General features: G+C 41.2%; 2 protein-coding genes across 3 annotated transcripts in view; both read left to right on the top strand.

The window, feature by feature from the left end:
* Positions 1 to 19,390, top strand: part of HIPK1 (homeodomain interacting protein kinase 1) — a 47,154-nt gene extending 27,764 nt beyond the window's left edge. For both annotated transcript variants that reach the window (XM_082648278.1, XM_082648277.1), the window contains exons 8-16: positions 599 to 824; positions 4,632 to 4,753; positions 5,699 to 5,833; positions 8,464 to 8,606; positions 9,015 to 9,197; positions 9,690 to 9,896; positions 11,458 to 11,699; positions 13,379 to 13,509; positions 14,596 to 19,390. In XM_082648278.1, the coding sequence (XP_082504404.1) occupies positions 599 to 824; positions 4,632 to 4,753; positions 5,699 to 5,833; positions 8,464 to 8,606; positions 9,015 to 9,197; positions 9,690 to 9,896; positions 11,458 to 11,699; positions 13,379 to 13,509; positions 14,596 to 15,084 (1,878 nt within the window). In that variant the 3' untranslated portion in view covers positions 15,085 to 19,390. The remainder of the gene's footprint in view (positions 1 to 598; positions 825 to 4,631; positions 4,754 to 5,698; positions 5,834 to 8,463; positions 8,607 to 9,014; positions 9,198 to 9,689; positions 9,897 to 11,457; positions 11,700 to 13,378; positions 13,510 to 14,595) is intronic.
* A 1,769-nt stretch (positions 19,391 to 21,159) lies between these two features.
* OLFML3 (olfactomedin like 3) lies at positions 21,160 to 24,127 on the top strand. The gene is made up of 3 exons (XM_082672306.1): positions 21,160 to 21,535; positions 22,242 to 22,527; positions 22,840 to 24,127. Exons 1-3 carry the CDS (start codon positions 21,422 to 21,424, stop codon positions 23,658 to 23,660), a joined length of 1,221 nt encoding a protein of 406 aa, XP_082528432.1. The 5' UTR covers positions 21,160 to 21,421; the 3' UTR covers positions 23,661 to 24,127.
* Positions 24,128 to 24,598: the final 471 nt, after the last annotated feature.

Below are 24,598 nucleotides of genomic sequence, written 5' to 3'. Positions count from 1 at the left end.
ATGACTCTCTTTTTGTTAGATAGCTCTCATTACATGTATCGAAAGGTGTTCCCAATCATTTTTTTCTATGCTGTATATTAGGTCCTCAGAATTTACTCATCTGATAACTGGAAGTTTGTACTCTTTGACCACCTCTCCAGCCATCTCCTACCCTGCCCCACCAACTACTGATCTACTCTTTGTTTCTGTGAATTCCAATAATTAACTTTAAGAGTGGTTTTGCATTTGTTTGCCAGTGATGTTTACATTTAAGTTTGTTTCTGAAGATGGAAGTTTCCTAATTTCTTAGCTAGGTCTACTTTCTAAATGGAAGATCATATGAGATTTGGTGGGATCTCACATCCAGTAACTTTTTGCAAAGAAAGAAGAAGTAGGGGTTTATTTATATAGCCTCAACCAGAGCAGGACTGTTTTTTTTATTCTTTGTTTTCTTTTTCAGCTTTATAATCTACCTTAAATTTAACAGATAGGAAGAATTTCTTAAGCAGAGAGTTATTTCAAAGCCAGTTAACATTACATTTTAAAACTTCATTGTTAGTTTTTCTGGATAGAATCTATGTATGTAAAAATGTTTATACCAGTATCTTTTTGTTTTTAGGCCAGTGTTCTAGCTTCCAGTTCTACTGCAGCAGCTGCTACTCTTTCTCTGGCTAATTCAGATGTCTCACTGCTAAACTACCAGTCGGCTTTGTACCCATCATCTGCAGCACCAGTTCCTGGAGTTGCCCAGCAGGGTGTTTCCTTGCAGCCTGGAACCACCCAGATTTGCACTCAGACAGATCCATTCCAACAAACGTTTATAGTATGTCCACCTGCTTTTCAAAGTAAGTGGGGAAACTCCTATATCATATGGTATATATCAGACCTACCTGCTTTAGGCAGATCCTAAGTAAGTATCTAGTTGTTTAGTTTTGATCTTTGACAAGTTTAAACTCAGTCTTTGATTATGAAGATAACTGAAGTAGGTTGATCTTTTTTACATTGGTTATTTGTCTAATTATGATGCTATCTGACACATAGGCATTCAATTAATGTTTCCTTATTTGAACTGCCTGATAACCAGTTTTCTTGCCCATTGAGACCTTGTACTGATGTCCTATATCTAGCATAAACACGTATCTCTCAATGTGCAGAGTATATACATCTTGAAAAAACTTGTTGGAAATAGAACTACTATATATTGAATCTTATTCCCTGTATCATTCCATTATAAAATAAAATTAGTATTCCAAATAAAAGGTAATTCTATTAAAAAATGTAAAAATCATGTTTAAGAATGTAGAAACCTCTTAAGTTACATTCAGAAGTAAAGATCATTATTGAACTGAAAAATTCTACAAGCTGAGGTATTTGTGTGGGTAAGGCATTAAGATTATCTGCTTCAGCTTATGAATTATATTGTTCCTGCAAACTCCTATCAGTAGAGGAACAGAATAGCTGAAGAAGGGGGCTCTCACCTGATGTGTTGCAATAAGATTTTAATTTTTACATTTCCATCCTTCCTCATTTTCTCGTTGTTCCGTGTTTATTGATCTGGTGAGCTATTTAAAAGGTTAAATAAATTATTTTAAGGATATATTCTGATGACATCTTGACTTTCCCAATAGAAAGTCAATGTCATGCCCTCTGGGAATAAACCAGGATTCAAGCTTCTCATAGCAGTTCACACAGAAGCAGTTAGCATTTTTATCTTTTTACTTCAGCTACTTATTGACTGTGACTCTTATTTGTTTGGTTTCTGACAGAGTCAGAGCAAACAGAAGGAAAAGAGGGGCTAGGGGAGATTGAGAGATTACCGGGAGTACAGGAGAGCGATAGCAATGTAAATCAGGGAGAAACCACAGGGAGAGAGGAGGAGCAGATTCAAAACCTGTAAATGCAAATTTAGCCTAATTTACCCAATTATTTTTTTCGTATGCTTCATAGTAGTAAATTCTATACTTTGGGTTGTCATATGTTGAGTGATTCTTCTACTGAACTTAGCAAATAGCCACCCCTCTCCCCTTCACCTTTCCCAAAGTAAGTTTCATTGGAACAGTTTTCAGATGTGCAACTGAAGTTTTCTGCTGCTTCTCAGATATTTAAGAGATGAGGCAGAAGAACTTTTAGTTCCTTTAACAAAACAAAATGTAAGGAGAAGAGGTAGAGGGGAAAAGTGGTTTAACCCCTTTTGGTATAATTAGGGAAGTATAAGCTTTGGAAATTTTTTTCCTATTTAGGAAGTCTAAATAACCTGAGGAGCTAGATAGAGCAAATTTTAAAATTTACAAATGAAAGGGAGTTTTAAAATGAAAGTGATGACAGTAATGAAAACTGATATGTATTAGTTACTACATGCCAGATAATGTTCTAAGTGCTTTTACATGTATGTATTCATACTCACAAACAACCCTGGGAAGTGGATAATGTCATTATGCCCAATTTATAGGTGAGAAAACTGATCGTGATTCCCTCATTTGCCCAGTTTTTATGCCCAGTCAGCGGTAGGGCCATGATTTTGAACCCAGGCAGTGGGCCCATAGCTTATACATCTTGAAGTGTTATACTCTGTACTGCCTTTCAGTGTCTAAACTCAAAGAGCTGTAGGGAGTTGTCAGTTCATTTGCCAACCACAGCCATATGCTGGTTTCTGCCCAGCAGGCCTCTGTACCAGGTTGCCTACTTTTCTTTCACCATCTGCTCTTTCACAAGATGCCTACACTTAGAGGAGAATAGACCCTCATCCATTTGACAGCTTTACTCTTCTTGCCATACTTTCATGTTTTTTTTTAATTTAAAGGGCTATGTTCAACAAAAACAAAAAACAAAACAAATAATAAAAACAAAACTTTAATCCAAGTTCAGGGTTCAGGGAGAACCTTCCCAAAGGGTTGCCTTTTGTTAATTCTTTGTTTCCACTTGGGGTTCCCTGCAAAAGCTAGTTTTAAACTAGCTTGACTGCTGTGGCTTAGCCTAAATTACTATAGCAATCTAATACTTATTTAGAGTCACATTTGTGGGTCAGTATATAAATACTACTTTCTATAGTATTCCAGTTGACCAAAATAGACATTTTGCTCAGTGGAAACTATAATTCTGTAATTTTGTCCTCTTTTATTTCATCATCCTGGGACACAAAGATGAGCTTCTGTAGTGAACATTTCTTCCTAAATTTTGCCGTAGGAGGCTATTGCAATAATGTTGTCTTGTAGTTAACCATGGAAATATAGACAAGAATCCTTGATGTTACTTAGCTTTCTGATTAGATAGCATTGCCTTAGGAAGAATGGCTGGCAATTTTTTTTTTTTTAATCTGGATACCTGGATTTGTTTCCTTTTCTTTTTATGTAAGTAGCACTTTTAAAAAAGTTATTATTAGAGTGTTGTAATTCTGATTTTACTAGTCTCTTTTACTTTGTACATTTCTGGATTATCTTTTCCCATGTGACAATTAGTTACTAAATTAAATTACTGAAATGCAAAATTGGAAGACTTAACTTGCTGAAAACAACAATATTAGAGTTTATGAGTTATGCTCATTTGATACCTCCATAGTAATATTCAGAGAAATTAGTTGGTGATAGCCTAGAAAGTGTCACTGAAGGAATATTCTAATTAAAATGGCTGTATCCTCACTTAACAAAATGCAAGCATCAGTGAATCAAGAGGCATTATAGAAACTTAAATTCTTTACGTTGAAAGCCTTGATAGGGTAGGTTTAAAAGAAAGTTTTGAAGGTTCTCTTCTCAAGTCTTGGCAAAAGGGAGAACTATCTTGAGCCCTTCTTTTCCCCAGAATGAGATACTCCTGATTGCAGGAAACATTTATTCAACATTTGTGCCCAGAGGATAATGAATAAAATGATAAAGAGACATGGTCACTGTTCTAAAGGCAGCAAAAAGTTCTTAATTTTCCTAGCTTTCCATTAGCTAGAGAAGAGCTTTAGAAAGCTGTCAGTGACAAGAGCAGATTTCTAAAATAAGTACAAAAAAGTGTTTCTGTAAACCACAATGTCTGCTTTTAAAATATTTTTATCCTAGACATAATTCCTTCAGTTCACATACTGGTTAAAGATAAAATATATGACTAAATTGTGAACTAGGTTATATATTTTTGAGCAGTTGGGTAAAAACATCCCCTTAAAATAGTCTAAATAAAAGGGTAACCAAGATAATAAATTATTGAGCTTTTCATAATGTTTCTTATCTAATTAACCAGAAGTTATAAAGTCTTTGCCTTTAATAGATTACACTTTTTAAATGCTTAAGTTTTTTTTTTCCCTCTAGGATTAAAAGCTGAACATAACTTACTAAGTGAAGGTTTTTTGTTTGTTTTTGCCTCTGCTGTTAATGGGAGTGGGATGAGTGTTGTGTTTTAAGCTTTGTTGGATAAAAAAAAAAAGTTTTGAATTTCCTGAAGCCAGCCCTCCCTCTGTCAGGCATCTTTCCATTAATCCAACCTGAAGGGAATCAAGTCTCCCTTTTCTTAACTTCTCAGACTTTGGTGAAACGCCTTTGTCTTAAGTGTCTAGAACTAAAACCTGGGTGGTAGATTTTTCAAACCAAAAAGCTAAAAACAAACCCCAAAACCCCCAAACAAGCAGTATCCCCAGACCTAGCAAAGCAATATAACTGTGATGTTACTTTTTACAGCTGGACTACAAGCAACAACAAAGCATTCTGGATTCCCTGTGAGGATGGATAACGCTGTGCCAATTGTACCCCAGGCACCAGCTGCTCAGCCACTACAGATACAGTCGGGAGTTCTTACACAGGTAAAAGACAGAGCAGCTTGGATACTCAATAGTGCTGAAGTTCTCTGAAGCACTGTTGAGAATCAGATATTTTGTCCTAGAAAATGGTATTTGCTTTGACTGTAAGATCTTTCTTGGTCACGATTCAGTGGACTTAAAATGAAACATCTATAATGGAATGACATACTCATTCCTAACACTATTGCAACTCTGCCAGTGACTTCCTTAGACTTGGAGACATAAATATCCAGACTTTGAGAAATTGTCTACTGAGTAAATTTAATTTTGTGGGATGAAGTTAATTTTTTATCTTGATGCTCTTAAAGGTATAGGACACATGTAACAACACTTTGATTCTAAAAGTAAAAGGTTCCCCTTTTGCTCTCTTAGTGTCCCCATTACTCACTCTTTGAGAATTTCGTCACAGTTGAGAGGCTGGATTATATCAGGATGCCTCTTCGAGTATTACATTCCTTCATTCCTTGTGTTTAACTAGGCTGTAGAAAGGTTTAAAACTTTATCCCTGCCATGCAAAACGCAGCTAAGATGGTCAAGAAACTCATGAAATATTCATATAAGCAACAAATACTATATTTTTAATTCTGTGTATAAATGTTTGTGGCCCGTGACACATAGCAAATCTGAAATCCAAAACGCTGATTTTGTGAGTAGGAAGAGGAAGAATTCTTAATACATGCCTTTGTTAACTGAGTTTTTTAGAACTGATCCTCTGAATCCAGCCCAAGAAGGATTCCCATACTTTTTTGCTTTAGGCCATTGACATTTGACCTAGTGGTCCAATGCTGTGCGGAGTTGAAGGGGAAAGTTATGTTTGGTACATGCATTTTAAGTGATATGAAACTACTGCTTATTGTTGGTAATAACTTGGGGGGAATGAAAACCCTTCTGAATCCAGATAACCTGCCTCCGTGTTTGTTTCACTCACCTGCCTAATCTACATTTCAGGGAAGCTGTACACCACTAATGGTAGCAACTCTCCACCCTCAAGTAGCCACCATCACACCGCAGTATGCGGTGCCCTTTACTCTGAGCTGCGCAGCCGGCCGGCCGGCGCTGGTTGAACAGACTGCCGCTGTACTGGTAATTCCCCTCACTTGATTGTGTTACTAACGGAGTTTCTTTGGTTTCTTTCTTTTTTTTTTACTTTTTCCTGTTTGTTTTTGTTCTGTTTTCTTCTGGTTTTCTCATTTCTCCAAAAAAATTTTTTTAACTTAGTCTTTGCAGAGGGCATGGAAGCATGTGCCATCTTGTGGCTGTGTTCTTGCTACATCTTTAATGTCTCATTGTTTTCCTCCCCAACATTTGCTGAAGCACTGTTTGACTCTGATGTTCAGTGTGGCTCTGAAAGGGGTCAGACCCCTTGATTCTTCTTTGCCAGCCTAGTGTGATAAAAGCTCTTGGTGTAGCCTCAGAAGAGCTTCAACACTGTTATCTGTTTCTCTGCCCTACCTTTTACCCTCTGAACCTTGAGAATGAAGGAAATGGCCTTTAGTTTGGCTCTGCTACAGGTACCGGATGGCCAAAATTGGAACTCCTTGGCAAGTTAGCTTCCTTCTTTATTGACTGTTTTAAGCTTCTAAAACTTTTGTGTATGTAGAAATGTTTAAGATGCTCTTACTTTATTTCCTTATTAGTTGACATTAACTTTCCGTCTCTGAACACATGAAGATAACTCTTTGCCACTTATGATCAGTGACAGCTAATATCTTCCATTTAAACATCTTCCCTTTAGAGCCTTTTTAGATCATATTTCATTTGTTGGTTGAAATCAAAGGTGAACTCGTTTATAGGGGTTTTGGAGAAATTAATTATTTTACAAATAGGTCTTTATACAAAAGACCTATTTATACTGAAAAACTTTATGTAAGAATATCTTTGTTATCAAAAGTCATGGGGAAAATTTATTAAATATAGCAGCAAATGTAGTGTGGGTTTTAGAGATAGGAAAACAAACAAATAGGACTTTGAGGTATATTTCAGCATTTGTAACCTTAATAGTGATTTTTGGATGTGTTTGGTTTATTTGGGGGAGTTAGAATTATTTATTTGACATCTGGCATTTTATCATTTAAAATTTAAAATTAGATAAGCATTCGAAAACCTAATTGATACTGTTGACCCCTGATATTTGTTCATCTTTCAGAGTGGCTTTAAATTTCTTTTGTTGTTTCTCAAGGACTCGTGTGAGTGAAAAACACTTTCAGAATACATACTTTAGTTGCTGGAATTTCTTTGGTTTTCAATTTAAGAGTCTTTGTCACTGCCAAATTAATTACATCATAAGCATAAGCCCTGAGTGTGAGGGAGTCAGATATATTTCCAACTTGATTGATCCAAGCCACTGGTTTTAACTTGCACACCTGTAGTTTTGAGGTTGGGAATGTTAGTTGACACTTCTCCTTTGCTGCTTCTCTTAAGTTTGCACTAGCCATTTGCTAAGCTTTGCATATTTTTGTTCTTCCTCTGTCAAAACAGTTCGTCGCTTGGAACGCCAGATTTCTGCCTCACGTTGAAATGTTATTTCTTGCTTTGTATTAAACTACATGCTTTGTCTTGTGCAGGTGTTGGCTTATGGAAAGACGCATGGTGTGACTTAACATACTTCTCTTACTTTTTGTTTTGTTTTGTTTTGTTTTGAATTCTGCTTATGGTAGCAGACATGTTTGCAGTTTCTCCGATTTGAAGGCTTCTTGTTTGGAACCGGTATTTGTAACAAGTGGATCTGTTACTTGCAGAAATATTTTTAAAACAGTGTGTTGATGGCCTTGCAGTTTGGAATTCCAGAAACAGAACCATATGTACCCAAGCATTGTAGGTGATTGTACTGTGGAATTCAGGTTTAAAAAGCAGACTTTCAAATCTGTTCCCATTTTTCTAGGAAATGCCACAATTTCCGTAAGAAGTACAGAAAACATATTTGTTGCTATTTATTGCAAGTGGCATGGCTTGTTAAGAACTACAAACAATATATTTTCTTTTAGTGATTAGTTTTTATGTCGAGTTATGTTTCTACAAATGATACATATTTAGGAAACTACTAAAAACAAAATATGGTACTCTCCGCATCTATTTCTTAAATATTTTTCTTATTGCATTTTTTAAAAATGCTATCACATGGCTATAAATGATGAAGTTAGCTTTCTCTTGCTGGCATTAAGCTTGTTTGCCAAAGGATTTTGGCCTTTGGTCATCCACATCTGGCTCCATTTTCCAAGGACTACCCTTTTAAAAAGGAACAATTCTCCTCTTTGTTTTATGGGTTGAATTGACCTGATGTCTTTTATCTGATTGGCACTCAAATTTTTAAATTCCTATTTTTAATCTCAAGGGAGTTGTCTTAACTCTTTCTTGGGATGTTTTTAGACTCTTTGCAAAAACGTTACTCCAGCATTTAACTAGAGCTTACTTCTGAACTTTCAGATTCCTTTACTCTGCAGTATAATAGAAACTCTTAACCACAGGGATCTTCTTTTCTTTAATACCCTGGTGGTCAGGTTATGGAGGTGGCCAAGAGAAGGCAGCGTGTTCTTTTTCCCTGTTCATAAGACTTGTAACCTTGAGCCCCTCTGACCTTCCTTTTTTAAATCTCTGCAAGTTAACAATCTACAAGAAACTTCTTTTAAGCTATTAATTTTTCTTTCATCTAAAAAACAGAAGAAAAAGCCAAGAGTGAGTCAAGTCTGGATCTTTTTGTGTTTGTTTCCTTACAGCAGGCTTGGCCTGGAGGAACCCAACAAATTCTCCTGCCTTCAACTTGGCAACAGTTGCCTGGGGTAGCTCTACACAACTCAGTCCAGCCCACTGCAGTGATTCCAGAGGCCATGGGCAGTGGCCAGCAGCTCACAGACTGGAGGCAAGTGCCCTGTGTTCCTCTCTGGGAGAATTTGCAAGGGCAGGTCCCTTAGGGAAGGACTACTTGAGGATTTGGTGAGACAGGAAGAAGGTAAAGGAAAGGAGAGATTTATCTCTGTGTGAAATCCTTGAAGAAAAGAATCCATATCAGGCTAGGAGACAGAGTTACAAGAAAACTTTGAATGCAGGAAAACAGTAGGTTCTAAGTTCAGAAATTATTTACTTCAGATTTAAAGAAAGTGTTATGCAATAAACCATACAGTGAAACCCCCTAAAGCCTTATAATCCAGGTGCCCAACTATAAAAATAAAACACAGCTTTATTTGGTTGTTTTAATTGCTTTTAGTACCTATTTGGTCCTGCCTTCCCAGTGTTTTCAGCATTCATACTTCTCTTTCTGATGATACAGGAATGCCCACTCTCATGGCAACCAGTACAGCACTATTATGCAGCAGCCATCCTTGCTGACTAACCATGTGACATTGGCCACTGCTCAGCCCCTTAATGTTGGCGTTGCCCATGTTGTCAGACAACAACAATCCAGTTCCCTCCCTTCAAAGAAGAATAAGCAGTCTGCTCCAGTCTCTTCTAAGTAAGTCTCTGTTAGGGCTGATAGTTAAAATTGCCAGTTTGAAAGATATGTCGCCTGGCATCTGGAGTGTTGGAGTATAGACACTTCTGGTATGAAGCAGCAAGAAGCTGCCAAATTGAAAAGAGCTAACCTTCGGGCATGCACGCAGAGGTGTTCTGGTTATGCTGATCCTTCCTCTCTGCTGCCACTTTGAATCCAGCCTTCTTTTGGCTGATGTTTTTAGTTTTCTACCCACTTTACAGAGTGAAATTTAACCACGGGGTAAAGGGCATACAAAAATAAAATCTATATTCTAATTTTGGTGTTCTTGTCCTGGAAACCCTGGCTAGAGTGGTTAGTTTATTTTTTATTGGGACTTTTATAGTTAAGTATATTGGCTTAATGATTTGGTAAGGAGGAATCAAAGAGTAAATTGGAAAGAGTTCTGGGGAAAAGATATCTAGTTTTGGGGACCAAGCACTGAATGATCTTTCTTGTGACCTTTTCCTACAGGTCCTCTCTGGATGTTCTGCCTTCTCAAGTCTATTCTCTGGTTGGGAGCAGCCCCCTCCGTACCACATCTTCTTATAATTCCCTAGTCCCTGTACAAGATCAGCATCAGCCAATCATCATTCCAGATACTCCCAGCCCTCCTGTGAGTGTCATCACTATCCGCAGTGACACTGATGAGGAAGAGGACAACAAATATAAGCCCAATAGGTAAGACAGGTGAATGGTTCCCTAGCTCTGTGGCTCCTGCCCTTGGTCTTAGTCTGTTGGCTTCACACAAGTGGCTCAATTTTGGCTATGAAAGGAAGGACTAAAAAGGGGTATTTAGGAAGCATGGACGTGGATGAGTGAGCCAGAACACTCAAGTTTCCATAACTGAGCATTGTCAAGTTTTCTGTAATATTATACATGTTCATCAGTTAAATCAGTCGTTCAGATACATTAGATGGAAGGTATAGATTACGTTGTCAGGCTGTTCTGGCTTGGAATGCACATTATGTACTACAGACATGATCCCCTGCCTTTAAGGAACTTTAGAGTCTGAAAACAGATACTGTAACAGAAGCATGTAAAAAACAATTAATTGGAACAAGTTGGTAGATATGAGATTATATGAAATTTGTGTAATTTTTTAATCTGAACAGACCTCTTTGGAAGAGGTAGAACTTTAAGTAGGGCTACCTTCTTTTCCCCCCTCTGCTATATGGTCATTCAGTTTAAGAATTTAAGTACCAGATTATTTCCTCTTATCCCAGCACCTTAATCCAAGTCCTTAATTGGGCAGTTAACTAAGAGAGATAGGATACATTTAAGAACTGTGATACACACCTCTCTTGGTGTGAACATAGTCAGTTGCCTTGATCTGTGTTCTTCTTCATTGTGTTTTTGGTGTTAGGCATATAGAAGAAGCAATAACTCTACTTTTACCTGAGGAGGAAGGATTCACGCATGAAAGTAACTTAGGAGACTTAACGGAGTCACGTGTAAATGAAGTTTAAATGAACTTGAAAGAGTAAATTTAGAATGAAATACTTCAAAAGGGCTATTTACAAATGGTATTTACAAATGGCTATTTACAAATGGTAAATAGACTTGAAACTAAGTTTTGAAAGTGGTTATTGAACTGATTTGGGGAAGAAAAAAGTTAACTTTCCAGTGAAGAAAAGGGGCCTAGTACTGGCAAAAATTATGTAACCAGCAGGATTGCTTTGACCGGAGGCAAGCCTATTAAAAATTAAGGAAAAGGTAAAGTTAGTAAGGTAGGGGTCATTTTGTGAAGAAACTTTTTTTAAAAACACCTATAGTGAGAAGTTTGATTAGATACAGTAAAGAACCATTTATAGTCTAGCAGGGTGATATGAAAATAAAGTGGTGTTTGAAGAATGCTGTTGGGAATGGCTAAGAGGCAACATAGAATAGTTGCTAGAGGTGTGTACTTTGGAGTCATTCTGTCCTGGATCTGAATCCTGTCTTCACAACTTATCACTTGTGTGACCTTGGTCAAGTTTCTTAATCTCCATCTCCCTCTGCCTCAGTTGCCTTATCTGCAAAACAGGGATAAAGTACCTACTTCATGGAAGTGTTGTGAGTTATGTGTAGAGTGTAAGAATAGTGCCTGATGCATAATAAGCACTCAGAAATTTGTTGCTGCTACTGTTGTTATTATTACTATCATCATGATTATCATCATTTTTATTATGGGAAGACCAGAGACCAGCAAAGAAACATTGCTAAAAGGGGGTTGAATTTTCATGTATTTTCTTCTCCTCAGCTCTGGCCTGAAGGCAAGGTCTAATGTCATCAGTTATGTCACTGTCAATGATTCTCCAGACTCTGACTCTTCCTTGAGCAGCCCATATTCCACTGATACCCTGAGTGCTCTCCGGGGCAATAGTGGACCCCTTCCGGAGGGTCCCGGCAGAGTCGTGGGGGATGGCGCTGGCACCCGCACCATCATTGTACCTCCACTGAAAACTCAGCTTGGTGACTGCACTGTAGCAACCCAGGCCTCAGGTGAGTTTGTTCACAACTGGAGTTGAATGCTCCTTTGATGTGTGTATCTTTAGTATTTTGCTATAATCTGCTTTTGCCAATGGTACAGACCAGTGGTGTAGATTTTCCTAAAAATTGCCTAGTTCAGAAATCAGTTCCTTGTGATATGAAATTGTTTTTGGCCATCAGTTTATCTTCCTGTGTTTATTTTGCTTGGATCAATATAAAAATGAGTTTGTAGACTCAGTAATACACTCACTGTTGATGGGAGAAGGTAGATACGACTTTTGTTAGATGGCAGGGAGAATTAACAGGCAGGTTTTTTTGCCACAGGTGGTTCAGATTTGACAATCCAGAAATGAATGGGAACTGATAATATTAAAAGTGATTGCAGAAGTTATTTTGGAAAACAATATGTACTTTAGATCTTTTCTCGCCCAGTGGCATAGCAGTGATGCTTTTGTGGGTTGTATTATCAACCAAATTACCTCCATCTGTTTTGCTCTGTGAGATGCTGGGTTTAGGTTCCCGGGTTCAGTTATTGGGTAATGAAATGCTAACTGCAGTAACAAGCCCCAGTTTTCGTGGCTTAACATAATAGAAATTTATTTCTTAGTCACGTGAGTTCCCAGTGCAAGTGCTCCTGGTTGGTAGGCCTGGCAGCGAGTTAAGGATCAGAGCCTTGGAATCCTCAGCATCCAATCAGAAGGAGAAGGAAAGTATGGAGGAGGCACACACAGTTTTTAACCTCTTTAGCCCCGGAAATAGTGAAAACTCATCACATGGCCCCACCTAGAGGCAAGGGGGCCCAGAAAAATGTAGTCCTAGTCTAGGCAGCTCTTTTCCAGTGGCAACTCTATACACCAAAGGCGAGGACTGTGAAATTTTGGCATCGATATAGCCATCTCTTCGTACTTTTATGAATTAGTGTTTTACCATGAATTATAATACTGCCGAAGACATAAACAGTGTTCTAGTTTGAGGGTGACGTGTGGTTCTCCTCCTGAGAAGTAGACAACTGTCCATTGCAGACAGGGCAAAACTTCCTGATGCCAGGCTACTGAGAAACATTATTAGGAGCTCTGTCCACTATTGGGTCCAAAGAAAATAGGTTGCTCCACAAGTCACTGAATAAATGCTCCAGTTTTCCTAGTGGGACCACAGAAGGAAGCAAAATTTTGAAAATTGATCGTGCTTATATTCAGCTGCACTTTCTGCAGTTTCTTAGAATTTGAAGACAGTGAATGCCCAACAAGATATAATCTTGTCTTCCTTTAAACCCCTTTGACACCTAAATGTTCCTAAATATTACCAGTATCTTACTCAGCTTCACATTGTCATTTCTGTACTTGTTTAATCCCTTCCTACATAAACTCTAGGCTCCTTGAGAGCTGGGACCATGTCTTACTTGTGTTTATATTTCTAATAGTACCTTTCACATTACTGGAGATTAGATAATATTTACTGAAGTGAACCTTTTGAAGATCTTTATGGAGCTTTGTAGAAAGACAGAAAAGAAATGGATAATACAGTTTTTGTTCTTCTAGTGTAAATGTAATTGAGGAAATAAGATACACATGAAACCTTAACTCTTGCAAACCTCATACAAACATGGACTGATTAATATGATGCCATCTGAGGTTTAGCTCAGTGATACTGAGTCCACGTCTGCTCATAACTAAAGCCTGACCCTTTCTTAGGTCTCCTGAGCAGTAAGACCAAGCCAGTGGCTTCAGTGAGCGGGCAGTCATCTGGATGCTGTATCACCCCCACAGGATATCGAGCTCAGCGCGGGGGGACCAGCGCAGCACAGCCACTCAACCTTAGCCAGGTAAGCACTAGGGGCTGCTGCCTTCTGTTTGGGGCCCCCGCTATTGTTACTCTCTGGAGAACCCTGCTTCTGGCTGGACTGCTGAATAAAGCCAAATGAAGTCCCTTTTGTGTCAAACAATTTGGTGTTCCATGGCCTGTGTCATATCTGTATGTGTTGTGTCTCTTCATTCCCTCTGTAAATGTGTTCAGAATGTACGTTCCAGGTTTTCCATCAGACCTCCCTAGTCTATCCTGGAAGATGAGAGAAATGTGTGGAATTTAGAAAGTGCCTAGGATGCTTTAGTTCTTGCCTCGTTCTGCACCACCACATGCATTGAGACTAGATTCTCTTTCTTTATCTTCTGGGTCATAAATAACCTGAGCCTTACTCTGTTTACTTGAAGCAAGAGACAGTGAAAAAGCTTTCTGGATACTTAATCAACTGGTTCTAGTCTTACATGGTGCTTGAGTCTGGGATTTGGGGCTTTTTTCTCCCCATCTGATCCTCTGATGGGGTGGGGAGGGTCACTATTCTATTTGTGTTCACTTTTTCCTCAGCTGAAATTCTGGTGCTTGTATGATGTCTACTAGTAGTGAGAAAGTGTAAATATGAGGGTGTAACTGTGTGGTTGTGTGTGTGTGAGAGAGAGAGAGAGCACATGCAGGTGCAAATGTAAGTTTGAGTTAGTGCATGTGTCTTGGGCTCCACAGTTCAAGAGGGATATGAAAAACTTAGAGGAAAGCAAGAGAAAACAATGGCAAGGAAGAAAGGTTAGGAAAAATTCAGTCACTGATGCCAGAATAGGGTGAGTTGAGTCGACAGTTATTTACTTGCAGGAGTGAGTAACCCTATGAACTCTTGATTTCCCCCTTTCCTCTGTCATACTTGAGAGCAAACTGCTGCTGTCTGGGCTGGGTTACGATCTATTCTGCCAGGAGGCAGAGGGATGGATGGCTGACTTCTGACAGCATTGCCAGTCTGGGAGATTCTGTGCTATGGCAGCCCAGAAGCAGTATGAGTTAGAACCTCAACTCTCAAATTGGCCTTTGGTGCCCTGAGCCAGGGTGACCTCAAGATTCCTCACTTCCTTCTTCCTCCTTCCAGAACCAGCAATCATCATCAGCTCCAACCTCGCAAGAGAGAAGCAGCAACCCTGCCCCCCGCAGGCAGCAGGCGTTTGTGGCCCCGCTCTCCCAAGCCCCTTACGCCTTCCAGCATGGCAGCCCACTACATTCGACTGGGCACCCACACCTGGCCCCAGCCCCTGCTCACCTGCCAAGCCAGCCTCACCTGTATACGTATGCTGCCCCCACTTCTGCTGCTGCATTGGGCTCCACCAGCTCCATTGCTCATCTCTTCTCCCCGCAGGGCTCCTCAAGGCATGCTGCAGCGTATACCACCCACCCTAGCACTCTGGTGCACCAGGTCCCTGTCAGTGTTGGGCCCAGTCTCCTCACTTCTGCCAGCGTGGCCCCTGCTCAGTACCAACACCAATTTGCCACCCAGTCTTACATTGGGTCTTCCCGAGGCTCAACCATTTACACTGGATACCCACTGAGCCCTACCAAGATCAGCCAGTATTCTTACTTGTAGTTGGTGAGTATGAGGGAGGAGGGGTCAGAGTTCTTAATGGGCTGTGATGAGCTCCTCCCTCACCCTCTCCTGAAACTCCTTAGCCAGCAACTTGCTCTGCAGGGGCCCACTGAAGCAGAAGGCTTTTCTCTGGGGAACCTGTCTCAGTGTTGACTGCATTGTTGTAGTCTCCCAAAGTCTGCCCTATTTTTTAATTCTTTATTTTTATGACAGCATTTTTGGTATTTGGAAGAGTTCAGATGCCCATCATCTGCAGTTACCAAGGAAGAGAGATCATTCTGAAGTTAACCTTTGAAAAATATTTTCTCTCTCTGACTTGATTTCTATAAATGCTTTTAAAAACAAGTGAAGTTCCTCTTTATTTAACTTTATTTTATTGTAATTGCTGGTCAGAGGAAAAATGCTGATAGAAGGACTTGAAATCTGTTAACAAGAAAAGAAGAATCATTACTTTCTGCTTGTTTAAAAACCAAGACTTAATTGCTTATCTTAAGAGCAGCTTGCACAAGTCTGTATTTTACTATCTTGCATTTCTCCTCAAAATTTTACCTTTGCTAATGGGACATTTAAGCTTACAGTGTTTCAATTTTGTTTTCATGTCATGTTATATTTAGTGGGAAATTGTTATTTTTGCAAAACTGGTTACATACTACTCTCTGTTACTGTTGGGATTCTCTCAGTTGCTCCTGTGTTTATTATTAAAGTAGTGTTAAAAAGGCAGCTCACCATTTGCTGGTGACTTAGTGTGAGAGAATCCATACCTACCGTGAAAGCACCAGGTATTCTTTCTAAATGAACCCTGTGCATTCTTTTTAAATTATTTTTAAAAAGTCCTTCTCTCTCTGATTTAGCTTAAATTTTATTATTGGAAAAGCCATTAAGGTGGTTATTATTGTATGGTGGTAGTTGTTTTATTATATGCAAAATCTCTTTGTATTATGCGATACTGGCATTGATGAGCTTTGCCTAAAGGTTGTTGGCATCGATGAGCTTTGCCTGAATATTAGTATGAATTTTCAATAATACACCTCTTTCTCTCTTTGCCTCAGCTCTCCCTTCATTCTATGTGATTTATTTGGGGAGAAAGCTAAAGGATCTGAAACCGGATAAGAAACGTTGTGTATAGCTTTTATACTTTAAAGTAGCTTTCTTTGTATGCCAGCAGCAAATTGAATGCTCTCTTATTAAGACTTATATAATAAGTGCATGTAGGAATTGCAAAAAATATTTTAAAAATTTATTACTGAATTTAAAAATATTTTAGAAGTTTTGTAATGGTGGTGTTTTAATATTTTGCATAATTAAATATGTACATATTGATTAGAAGAATATAACAAGCAATTTTTCCTGCTAACCCAAAATGTTATTTGTAATCAGATGTGTAGTGATTACACTTGAATTGTGTATTTAGTGTGTTTCTGATCCTCCAGTGTTACCCCGGAGATGGAATTGATGTCTCCATTGTATTTAAACCAAAATGAACTGATACTTGTTGGAATGTATGTGAACTAATTGCAATTATATTAGAGCATATTACTGTAGTGCTGAGTGAGCAGGGGCATTGCCTGCAAGGAGAGGAGACCCTTGGAATTGTTTTGCACAGGTGTGTCTGGTGAGGAGTTGTTCAGTGTGTGTCTCTTCCTTCCCTTTCTCCTCCTTCCCTTATTGTAGTGCCTTATATGATAATGTAGTGGTTAATAGAGTTTACAGTGAGCTTGCCTTAGGACGGACCAGCAAGCCCCCGTGGACCCTAAGCTGTTCACTGGGATTTATCAGAACAGGATTAATAGCTGTGTTGTGTATATGCATTGTTCTCAGTTTCCCTGCCGACACTGAAAAATAAAAACAGCAGCTTCTCTTTTTTACTGCCACCTCTACCCCTTTCCATTTTGGATTCTCAGCCGAGTTCTCACAGAAGCATTTTCCCCATGTGGCTCTCTCACTGTGCATTGCTACCTTGCTTCTGTGAGAATTCGGGAAGCAGGTGAGAGGAGTCAAGCCAATATTAAATATGCATTTTTTTCTTTCTTTTTTTTTTTAAGTATGTGCAATCACTTTTAGATGAGATTTATTTTTTCCTTTTCCCATGTGGCAGTCCTTCCTGCAAATAGTTGATATTCCTAGTAAAATATTTGCTTGTTGAAAAAAACATGTAACAGATGTGTTTATACCAAAGAGCCTGTTGTATTGCTTCCCACATCCCCAATACTATGAGGAGGAGTTTTGTGAAGCCGCTGGTGACAGGGAACTCAAAGAAAGGTTTCTTAGCCGGTGAAGAATATTTAGAAGGAACCAAAGCCTGTTGAGCCATCGGGCTTTTGAGGTTTCTTTTTAACAACTTGTGTATTCTTGGGGCCCTTCAAACTGTGAAAGTGTCCTTGTACTCTCAGCTCCTACACGGATCTGGGTCAAGTAGAGAGTACTGGGGATGGCAAAGTTCCTGCCCATTAAAGATTTGGGGGAAGAAGGTTAACCCTAAGATGTAGACATGTTCCATCTGAACTGAAAATTATGTATTTGAGGGATAAGTCTAGGACTGGTTCTTTGTAGAGATGGTGTCAAGGAGGTGCAGGATGGAGATGGGAGATTTCATGGAGCCTGGTCGGCAAGCTCTGTACCAGGTTGAACACCGAGGAGCTGTCAAGGTATTTGGAATTTCTTCATTGTAAGGAGGAAGGGCTTTCAAGATGGGGCAGATAGTCAGTATAGCCTACCAGGAACATGTTGGTGTTTTCTACTTTTTTTTTTTTATCATTATTTTGTGTTTTCAGCATTATATTGATCAAGATACCCAAGCAGTTTGTATAGCTTCTGTCACTAGTGTTATACAGTTTTCTGGTCTGTGTGTGCAATCTTTGTGTCTCTTTTTGCCAAGCGCATTCTCATTTTCATGCTCAAAGGCAGATCTAGTTTCTAATGGAAATATTTTTTGTTCCTTATCTTTACAAGGGATAAGATTTGTTGTTTTTGTAAGAAATGAGATGCAGGAAAAAAACACTCCACTCCTGCTCACCCTACCCCCCACCCTCAGTCCAGTAAGTGGATACCACTTAAGATAGGAGTCTTCACGGGGAGAAGACAATACCAAGAGCTTATATTGTTACCATAATCACCTTACTAGCAGTGTGTGGCTTTAAGAATTTTAGAGATCTTCAGTATTAGTTTTGCAAATTGGCATTTCAGATTTACCAAGATAAAAATCCATCTGTGTCTGCTGAATGTGTATGTGCTCAGTGTGGCTTTAGATTCTGTCTCTGGGGCTTAACATTGCTGGCCCTGACAGGATGGGGGAGGCTCCAAGAATAAAGTGAGCAGCTGGCCCAGGTCACAGTGGCCTGACCTCAGACCAGCTTAAGGCTTTAAGTCCTGTCAGAACTTGTATTTCCAGCTTCTCCCCTTCAGGGTGAGAGAGAAAATGGGAAGGGTTAGGTACAGCCACTCTAGGCTCATCTGGACACTTGATCACTCTGGAGTTTTTAGTAGCTTCCAGGAAGTGATACTATGGTCAGTGCTCAGCTAAAATCCCAGCCCCAGGAATGAGAACTTCACTTAAACAGTTCTGACCATCCATCGTCCTCCACTAGAGGGGCTAAACTTGACTGCCCTTAGCCAGGCAAGCGCAGTAGTGTGTGTTTTATTCAGCATTATTATGCAAAAACCCACTGGTTAGGATGGTTTGTTTTAGGATAGGAAATGAAATTGCCTCTCAGTGACAGGAATGACCCAAGCCTGCTTCCTGTTTCAATTTCTTTTTTTTTAACTGATGGATGGTGCAGCATGTCTACATGGTTGTTCGTTGCTAAACTTTATATAATACGTGGTTTTGATTCAGCTTGAAAAATAATCTCACTACATGTAGCAGTACATTTTATGTACATTATATGTAACGTTAGTATTTCCGCTTTGAATCCTTGATATTGCAATGGAATTCCAAGTTTATTAAATGTATTTGATATGCTAGTTATTGTGTGCGATTTAAACTTTTTTTGCTTTCTCCCTTTTCTGGTTGTGCGCTTCCTTTTATGACAAGCCTCTAGAAACAGTTTCTGAGAATTACTGAGCTATGTTTGTAATGCAGATGTACTTAGGGAGTATGTAAAATAATCATTTTAACAAAAAGAAATAGATATTTAAAATTTAATACTAACTACGGGAAAAGGGTCCATTGTGTAAAAACATAGTTTATCTTTGGATTCAATGTTTGTCTTTGGTTTTACAAAGTAGCTTGTATTTTCAGTATTTTCTACATAATATGGTAAAATGTAGAGCAATTGCAATGCATCAATAAAATGGGTAAATTTTCTGATTCATGTGGCTGTTTTTGACTTCTCTTATAGGGGTACAAAGGGGATCAACAATTGGCATCTTTGGAGTGACTAAATACATTGCATCTGAACGCCAGTAGAGTGTTAGAGACAACTTCATTCTTCATACAAATCTCCGCCCCAGAAATAAATAGGGGTCGGTAGGGAATACTTCCCAAGAATGGAGTGTCCAGGGCCCTAACTTAAGATCATCTGGATCTGGCCCTTTGAAAGATGCAGAAACTTCTGACACAGGCTAATTAAACTTTGCTTCCTAGCATGTTCCACCAAACATCTAAAGTACCAGAATGCAAATAAGAATAACCACAAGACGATGCTATTTTCCCCTCCTTTCAGAAAGCTGCACTGTTAGAAGAATCGTTTTTTTTTTATTTTTATAACATCTTTATTGGAGTATAATTGCTTTACAATGGTGTGTTAGTTTTTGCTGTATAACAAAGTGAATCAGCTATACATATACATATATCCCCGTATCTCCTCCCTATCCCACCCCTCTAGATGGTCGCATCTCCCTGTGCTATGCGGCTGCTTTCCACTAGCTGGCTGTTTTACATTTGGTAGTGTGTATATGTCCATGCCACTCTCTCACTTCATCCCAGCTTACCCTTCCCCCTCCCCATGTCCTCAAGTCCAAGGAGTAGTTTTTTTTTTTCTTTAGAGGAGGACTTTGGCTCAGATTTCTCTTAAGTGAGTGATTAAAGTAAAATTTCTCCTGATAAAGAATTAGAGATTTGTCTAGATTCATCACTGCGGGGCTCTGAATAAATGCTATGCTCATTTGACTTCTTTTGACGCATGTGTTTCAGGACAAGTCTGTCTTACAGTGGCCATTAATTTTTTGGGCTCCTGTAGTCATAGTTGGGATATGGAAATGAGAAACATTTAGAAACACCCTTTTGGGCCATAACCAAGAGAAGTTATCAATAGTCTGTTCTCTCCCATTAGTAGGGAAGTCAGAGTATGTTTATTTTGATTTAAACTGCACCATATATATTTTTCATTTTTTTTTCCTAAATAAATGAATGTAAAATTAGTGTGAACTCACTGAACACTCCCCAGTTTGGGTAAGAGAATATGCCTAGAAACTTTCAGGCAAAGGAAAACTGTATATAGAAAGACTGCAGTCAGTCTCACTTCCAGATAATCAAGAATTAATTTACTAATTTCTCAATGACCTGTTTTGAGTTTTTTGGTTTTTGTTTTTAGTTTTAATCTCAGATACATTCTCTTTCTTAGGCTAAATCAGAGAGAGATTGGGATAGCCCCATAAGAAATTGGATAGTCCGTGGGGAAAGCTGCATTTTAATCATGAAAACCCCTGTAAATTCAATCTACTTAGCTTGCTTTGTGGGAAATTTTCCACTGGAGGTGAACTTGGTTTCCCTATTAATTCTGAGATGACACCAGGTGCTTAGCACAAGATGGCGCCAGTGAGCTGTAGAAGAAGGTACTACAGACTTGACCACTGTGGCCTTTCTTCCCACCCCTTCCCCTCAAACCTCATCTCCCCTGCTTCCAGCTTCCACTAAAGGCAGAAAACAATCCATGCTGTTATTGCTGGGAAAGGAAAGGATTAACGAAGGATGGTTCTTAAGTCAGCATTGGAAGCATTCTAAAGCAGGAATAGAGTTTGCTAAATTTCCTCCGGGGCCTCTGCCTCCCCCTGCTAGCTCCTTTTCCTGGGTGACTGCCCAGAAGGCCTTTGCCCTAGGGTTTCCAATCTCCTTCTCCTCTCCTGGGGAGCCCACGGCCTAGGCGGGAGGCGGTTAAGCCTTCTGGCTGCTCTGCAATAGGGCCATCTGTGTTTGATCAATCCAAGCGGAAAGGAGGGGGTGGGGCCCGTAAAGAGACTGTGAAAGCATTCCAGAGTAGTGAGAGAGCCCCGAGATCCTGCAAGAGAGAAGGCACCGCCCCCAGCCCGGCCTCCGAAGCTAACCCGCCGGCTTGAGTGGAAGAGGCCGTGTGCACACGACTACACACTTGGTCTACCCTGGCCCTACTCGCCCGCAGCCATGGGGCCCCGCACCCCGCTCCTTATCTTGTTCCTTTTGTCTTGGTCGGGACCCCTTCGAGGACAGCAGCACCACCTTGTGGAGTACATGGAACGCCGACTAGCTGCCTTAGAGGTAGGTGTCTCCTTTCTCTTCTGGCCCAGCCTGGAAGGATTCCACATCTCCTGTTGATTCAACCAGTTTGTCAGGGATATGGGGATGACAAATTAGGGCTCTTGTAAGAACCTCCAGAAAACTCCATCTTTTAATAAGAGGATCCTCAAAATTGCAAGTCCTCCTCTTTCCCCACATACAGAAAGCAATTCCAAAGCAAATAGACCTTTGTGTTTCACCCCTGGGATTAGATGGGATAAGGGAAGAGAGTGGAAATTGAGAGCTAGAATTATGGGAATGCATCTCAGGATGAGCTGGTGATTCTTTTAAAAGCTGGAAGTTCTCAGAGAATCTGCAACTTTCTGCCTTTTTAACAGCTTGGAGTCTGTAGCATCCTAATTCCCAAGAAGAGGATCGTATAATGGAGCAGAGGTCCCTTCTCACCCTCATGCACTTAGACTGCCCTAGAGGCTCAGAGAAGTCAGTGGCACTGCTCACAGCACGGCCGGAGGATGCAAAGTCGGGATGGGGGCCTAGATGGATCTTAGCTGAGCTCTTTGCGCATTTTAGCGTCTTGAACATTTGGTTTTCTCTCTGTGGAGGTTGAAGGGGATGCTGATGCCTGGCTGAGTTTTGCTTTTTCCCATTCCTGACTCCCTGGTTGGGCCTTTCCCTGCCTGAGAGTTGTAACCCTTCGGCCTTCCTTCCTGCTGCCCCATCCCTTTAGGAACGGCTGGCCCAGTGCCAGGACCAGAGTAGTCGGCATGCTGCTGAGCTGCGGGATTTCAAGAACAAGATGCTGCCGCTGTTGGAGGTGGCCGAGAAGGAGCGGGAGGCACTCAGAACTGAGGCTGACACCATCTCTGGGAGAGTGGACCGTCTGGAGCGGGAGGTGGACTATCTGGAGACCCAGAACCCAGCCCTACCCTGTGTAGAGGTTGATGAGAAGGTGACTGGAGGCCCTGGGGCCAAAGGCAAGGGCAGAAGAAACGAGAAGTACGATATGGTGACAGGTAAGCAATCTGAAACAGACCCCTGTATTCTTCCTTGGTTCTTCCCCTTTTTTCTCCTTATCCCAGTCCATTTGGCTCTGTCTTCTAGAATCTGTTTTAGGGAAATCTCTGTACTATGAGGTTCATTAAGGAGAGTTTCTGGGGACCCAGGCCTCTGTGGTGCTCTTTGTCCCAATCCTCCATGAGAGTGGAGGCGTCCACTGGGCAAAGGCCCAACTGTTCTCCAAATAGCCCACCCTGGGGGGTTCCTGCAGTGAGCATCTAACTCTTGCCTGTTTTTCCTTGTCCTGTGCTTTTCTCCTTTCCCACCAGACTGTGGCTACACAATCTCTCAGGTGAGATCAATGAAGATCCTGAAGCGGTTTGGTGGCCCAGCTGGTCTGTGGACCAAGGATCCACTGGGGCCAGCAGAGAAGATCTACGTGTTAGATGGGACCCAGAATGACACAGCCTTTGTCTTCCCAAGGCTGCGTGACTTCACCCTTGCCATGGCTGCCCGGAAAGCTTCCCGAGTCCGGGTGCCCTTCCCCTGGGTAGGCACGGGCCAGCTGGTATATGGTGGCTTTCTTTACTATGCCCGGAGGCCCCCTGGAGGACCTGGAGGGGGCGGTGAGTTGGAGAACACTTTGCAGCTCATCAAATTCCACCTGGCAAACCGAACAGTGGTGGACAGTTCCGTATTCCCAGCAGAGGGTTTGATCCCCCCGTACGGGCTGACGGCAGACACGTACATAGACCTGGCGGCTGATGAGGAGGGCCTTTGGGCTGTCTATGCCACCCGGGAGGACGACAGGCACTTGTGTCTGGCCAAGTTAGACCCGCAGACACTGGACACAGAGCAGCAGTGGGACACACCATGTCCCAGAGAGAATGCTGAGGCTGCCTTTGTCATCTGTGGGACCCTATACGTTGTTTATAATACCCGCCCTGCCAGTCGGGCCCGCATCCAGTGCTCCTTTGATGCCAGTGGCACCCTGACCCCTGAAAGAGCAGCACTCCCTTATTTCCCCCGCCGATATGGTGCCCACGCCAGCCTCCGCTATAACCCCCGAGAGCGCCAGCTTTACGCCTGGGATGATGGCTACCAGATTGTCTATAAGCTGGAGATGAGGAAGAAAGAGGAAGAAGTTTGAGGGAGCTAGTCTTGTGTTTTGAATCTCTTTCACCTCCATACATTTATATCCCGACTAAATTTCCTGCTCGTCATTCTGGGCAAGTTGTGATTCACATCTCATATTTTCAGCCAATGGAAGCCAAATTCTCATTGCCCCTTCATTTCACATGGGACTCCAGATCTCGGGGAATCCTTTTAGAGCTAAAAGAGAGAAAGCCCTAAACGTTCACTCCTGTCTTGCCCCATGTCAGCAGATTTCAGGCCGATGAAAGATGAGCCAGTTCCAGAGCTCTGACCCTTATACATATGGAGGTGACCCCAGTGAACAGGCAACAGAATATTTCTTGCCTCAGTGCGAGTCAGGGGAGAGAGAGGGCTAGGAGGAGATGTTAGACTCTGCCCTCTCTCCCTTCTCCCTTCAGTGCCCTAGAGGATGGGACTCGTTCTGTACTGCAGCGTTTTGCATTAAAAGGAAAATCCACTGCTCCTTGCCTGTGTTTGTTTGGGGTAGCCCTCAGATCAGATTTCTCCCTGTGATCGTCCATCTTCTCCTCTGCCACATCCCCGCTCCTTAAGCCGCATTAGGGACTTGGCTGGGCTCCCTTGCCTAGCGAGAGGGGCTTCTCCAGTTTCAGACTTCACTGGGAGGTGCCTGGGGAGGCGGCAGAATACCAGCACTTCCAGAGGCTGGGGCAAAAGCCCCCGGTGCCCACCATCCTCCACAGCAGCCCTCCCAGAACCACCAGCGGCACCACGCCTCCGGCTGCGAGACTGGGGCCCAGGGGCACAGCTTCCAATTCCAATTCTCCGAGGTTTTGATGTAGACAATGGGGTTTAGTCGAATGTGGAAACCAGAGCACTGAATGCGTGTGGGTTCTGTAAGAACGTTAAGCCTCACATCTGAAGTGGACTCTGCCCCCAGGACCGGAACCCCACTCCCATCTCCAGCATCAAGCT

The sequence above is a fragment of the Grampus griseus genome (genome assembly GCF_964374135.1).
Source record: "Grampus griseus genome assembly, chromosome: 1".
In the NCBI taxonomy this organism is placed as follows: domain Eukaryota; kingdom Metazoa; phylum Chordata; class Mammalia; order Artiodactyla; family Delphinidae; genus Grampus; species Grampus griseus.
This window is presented reverse-complemented; position numbering and strand designations above follow the sequence as displayed.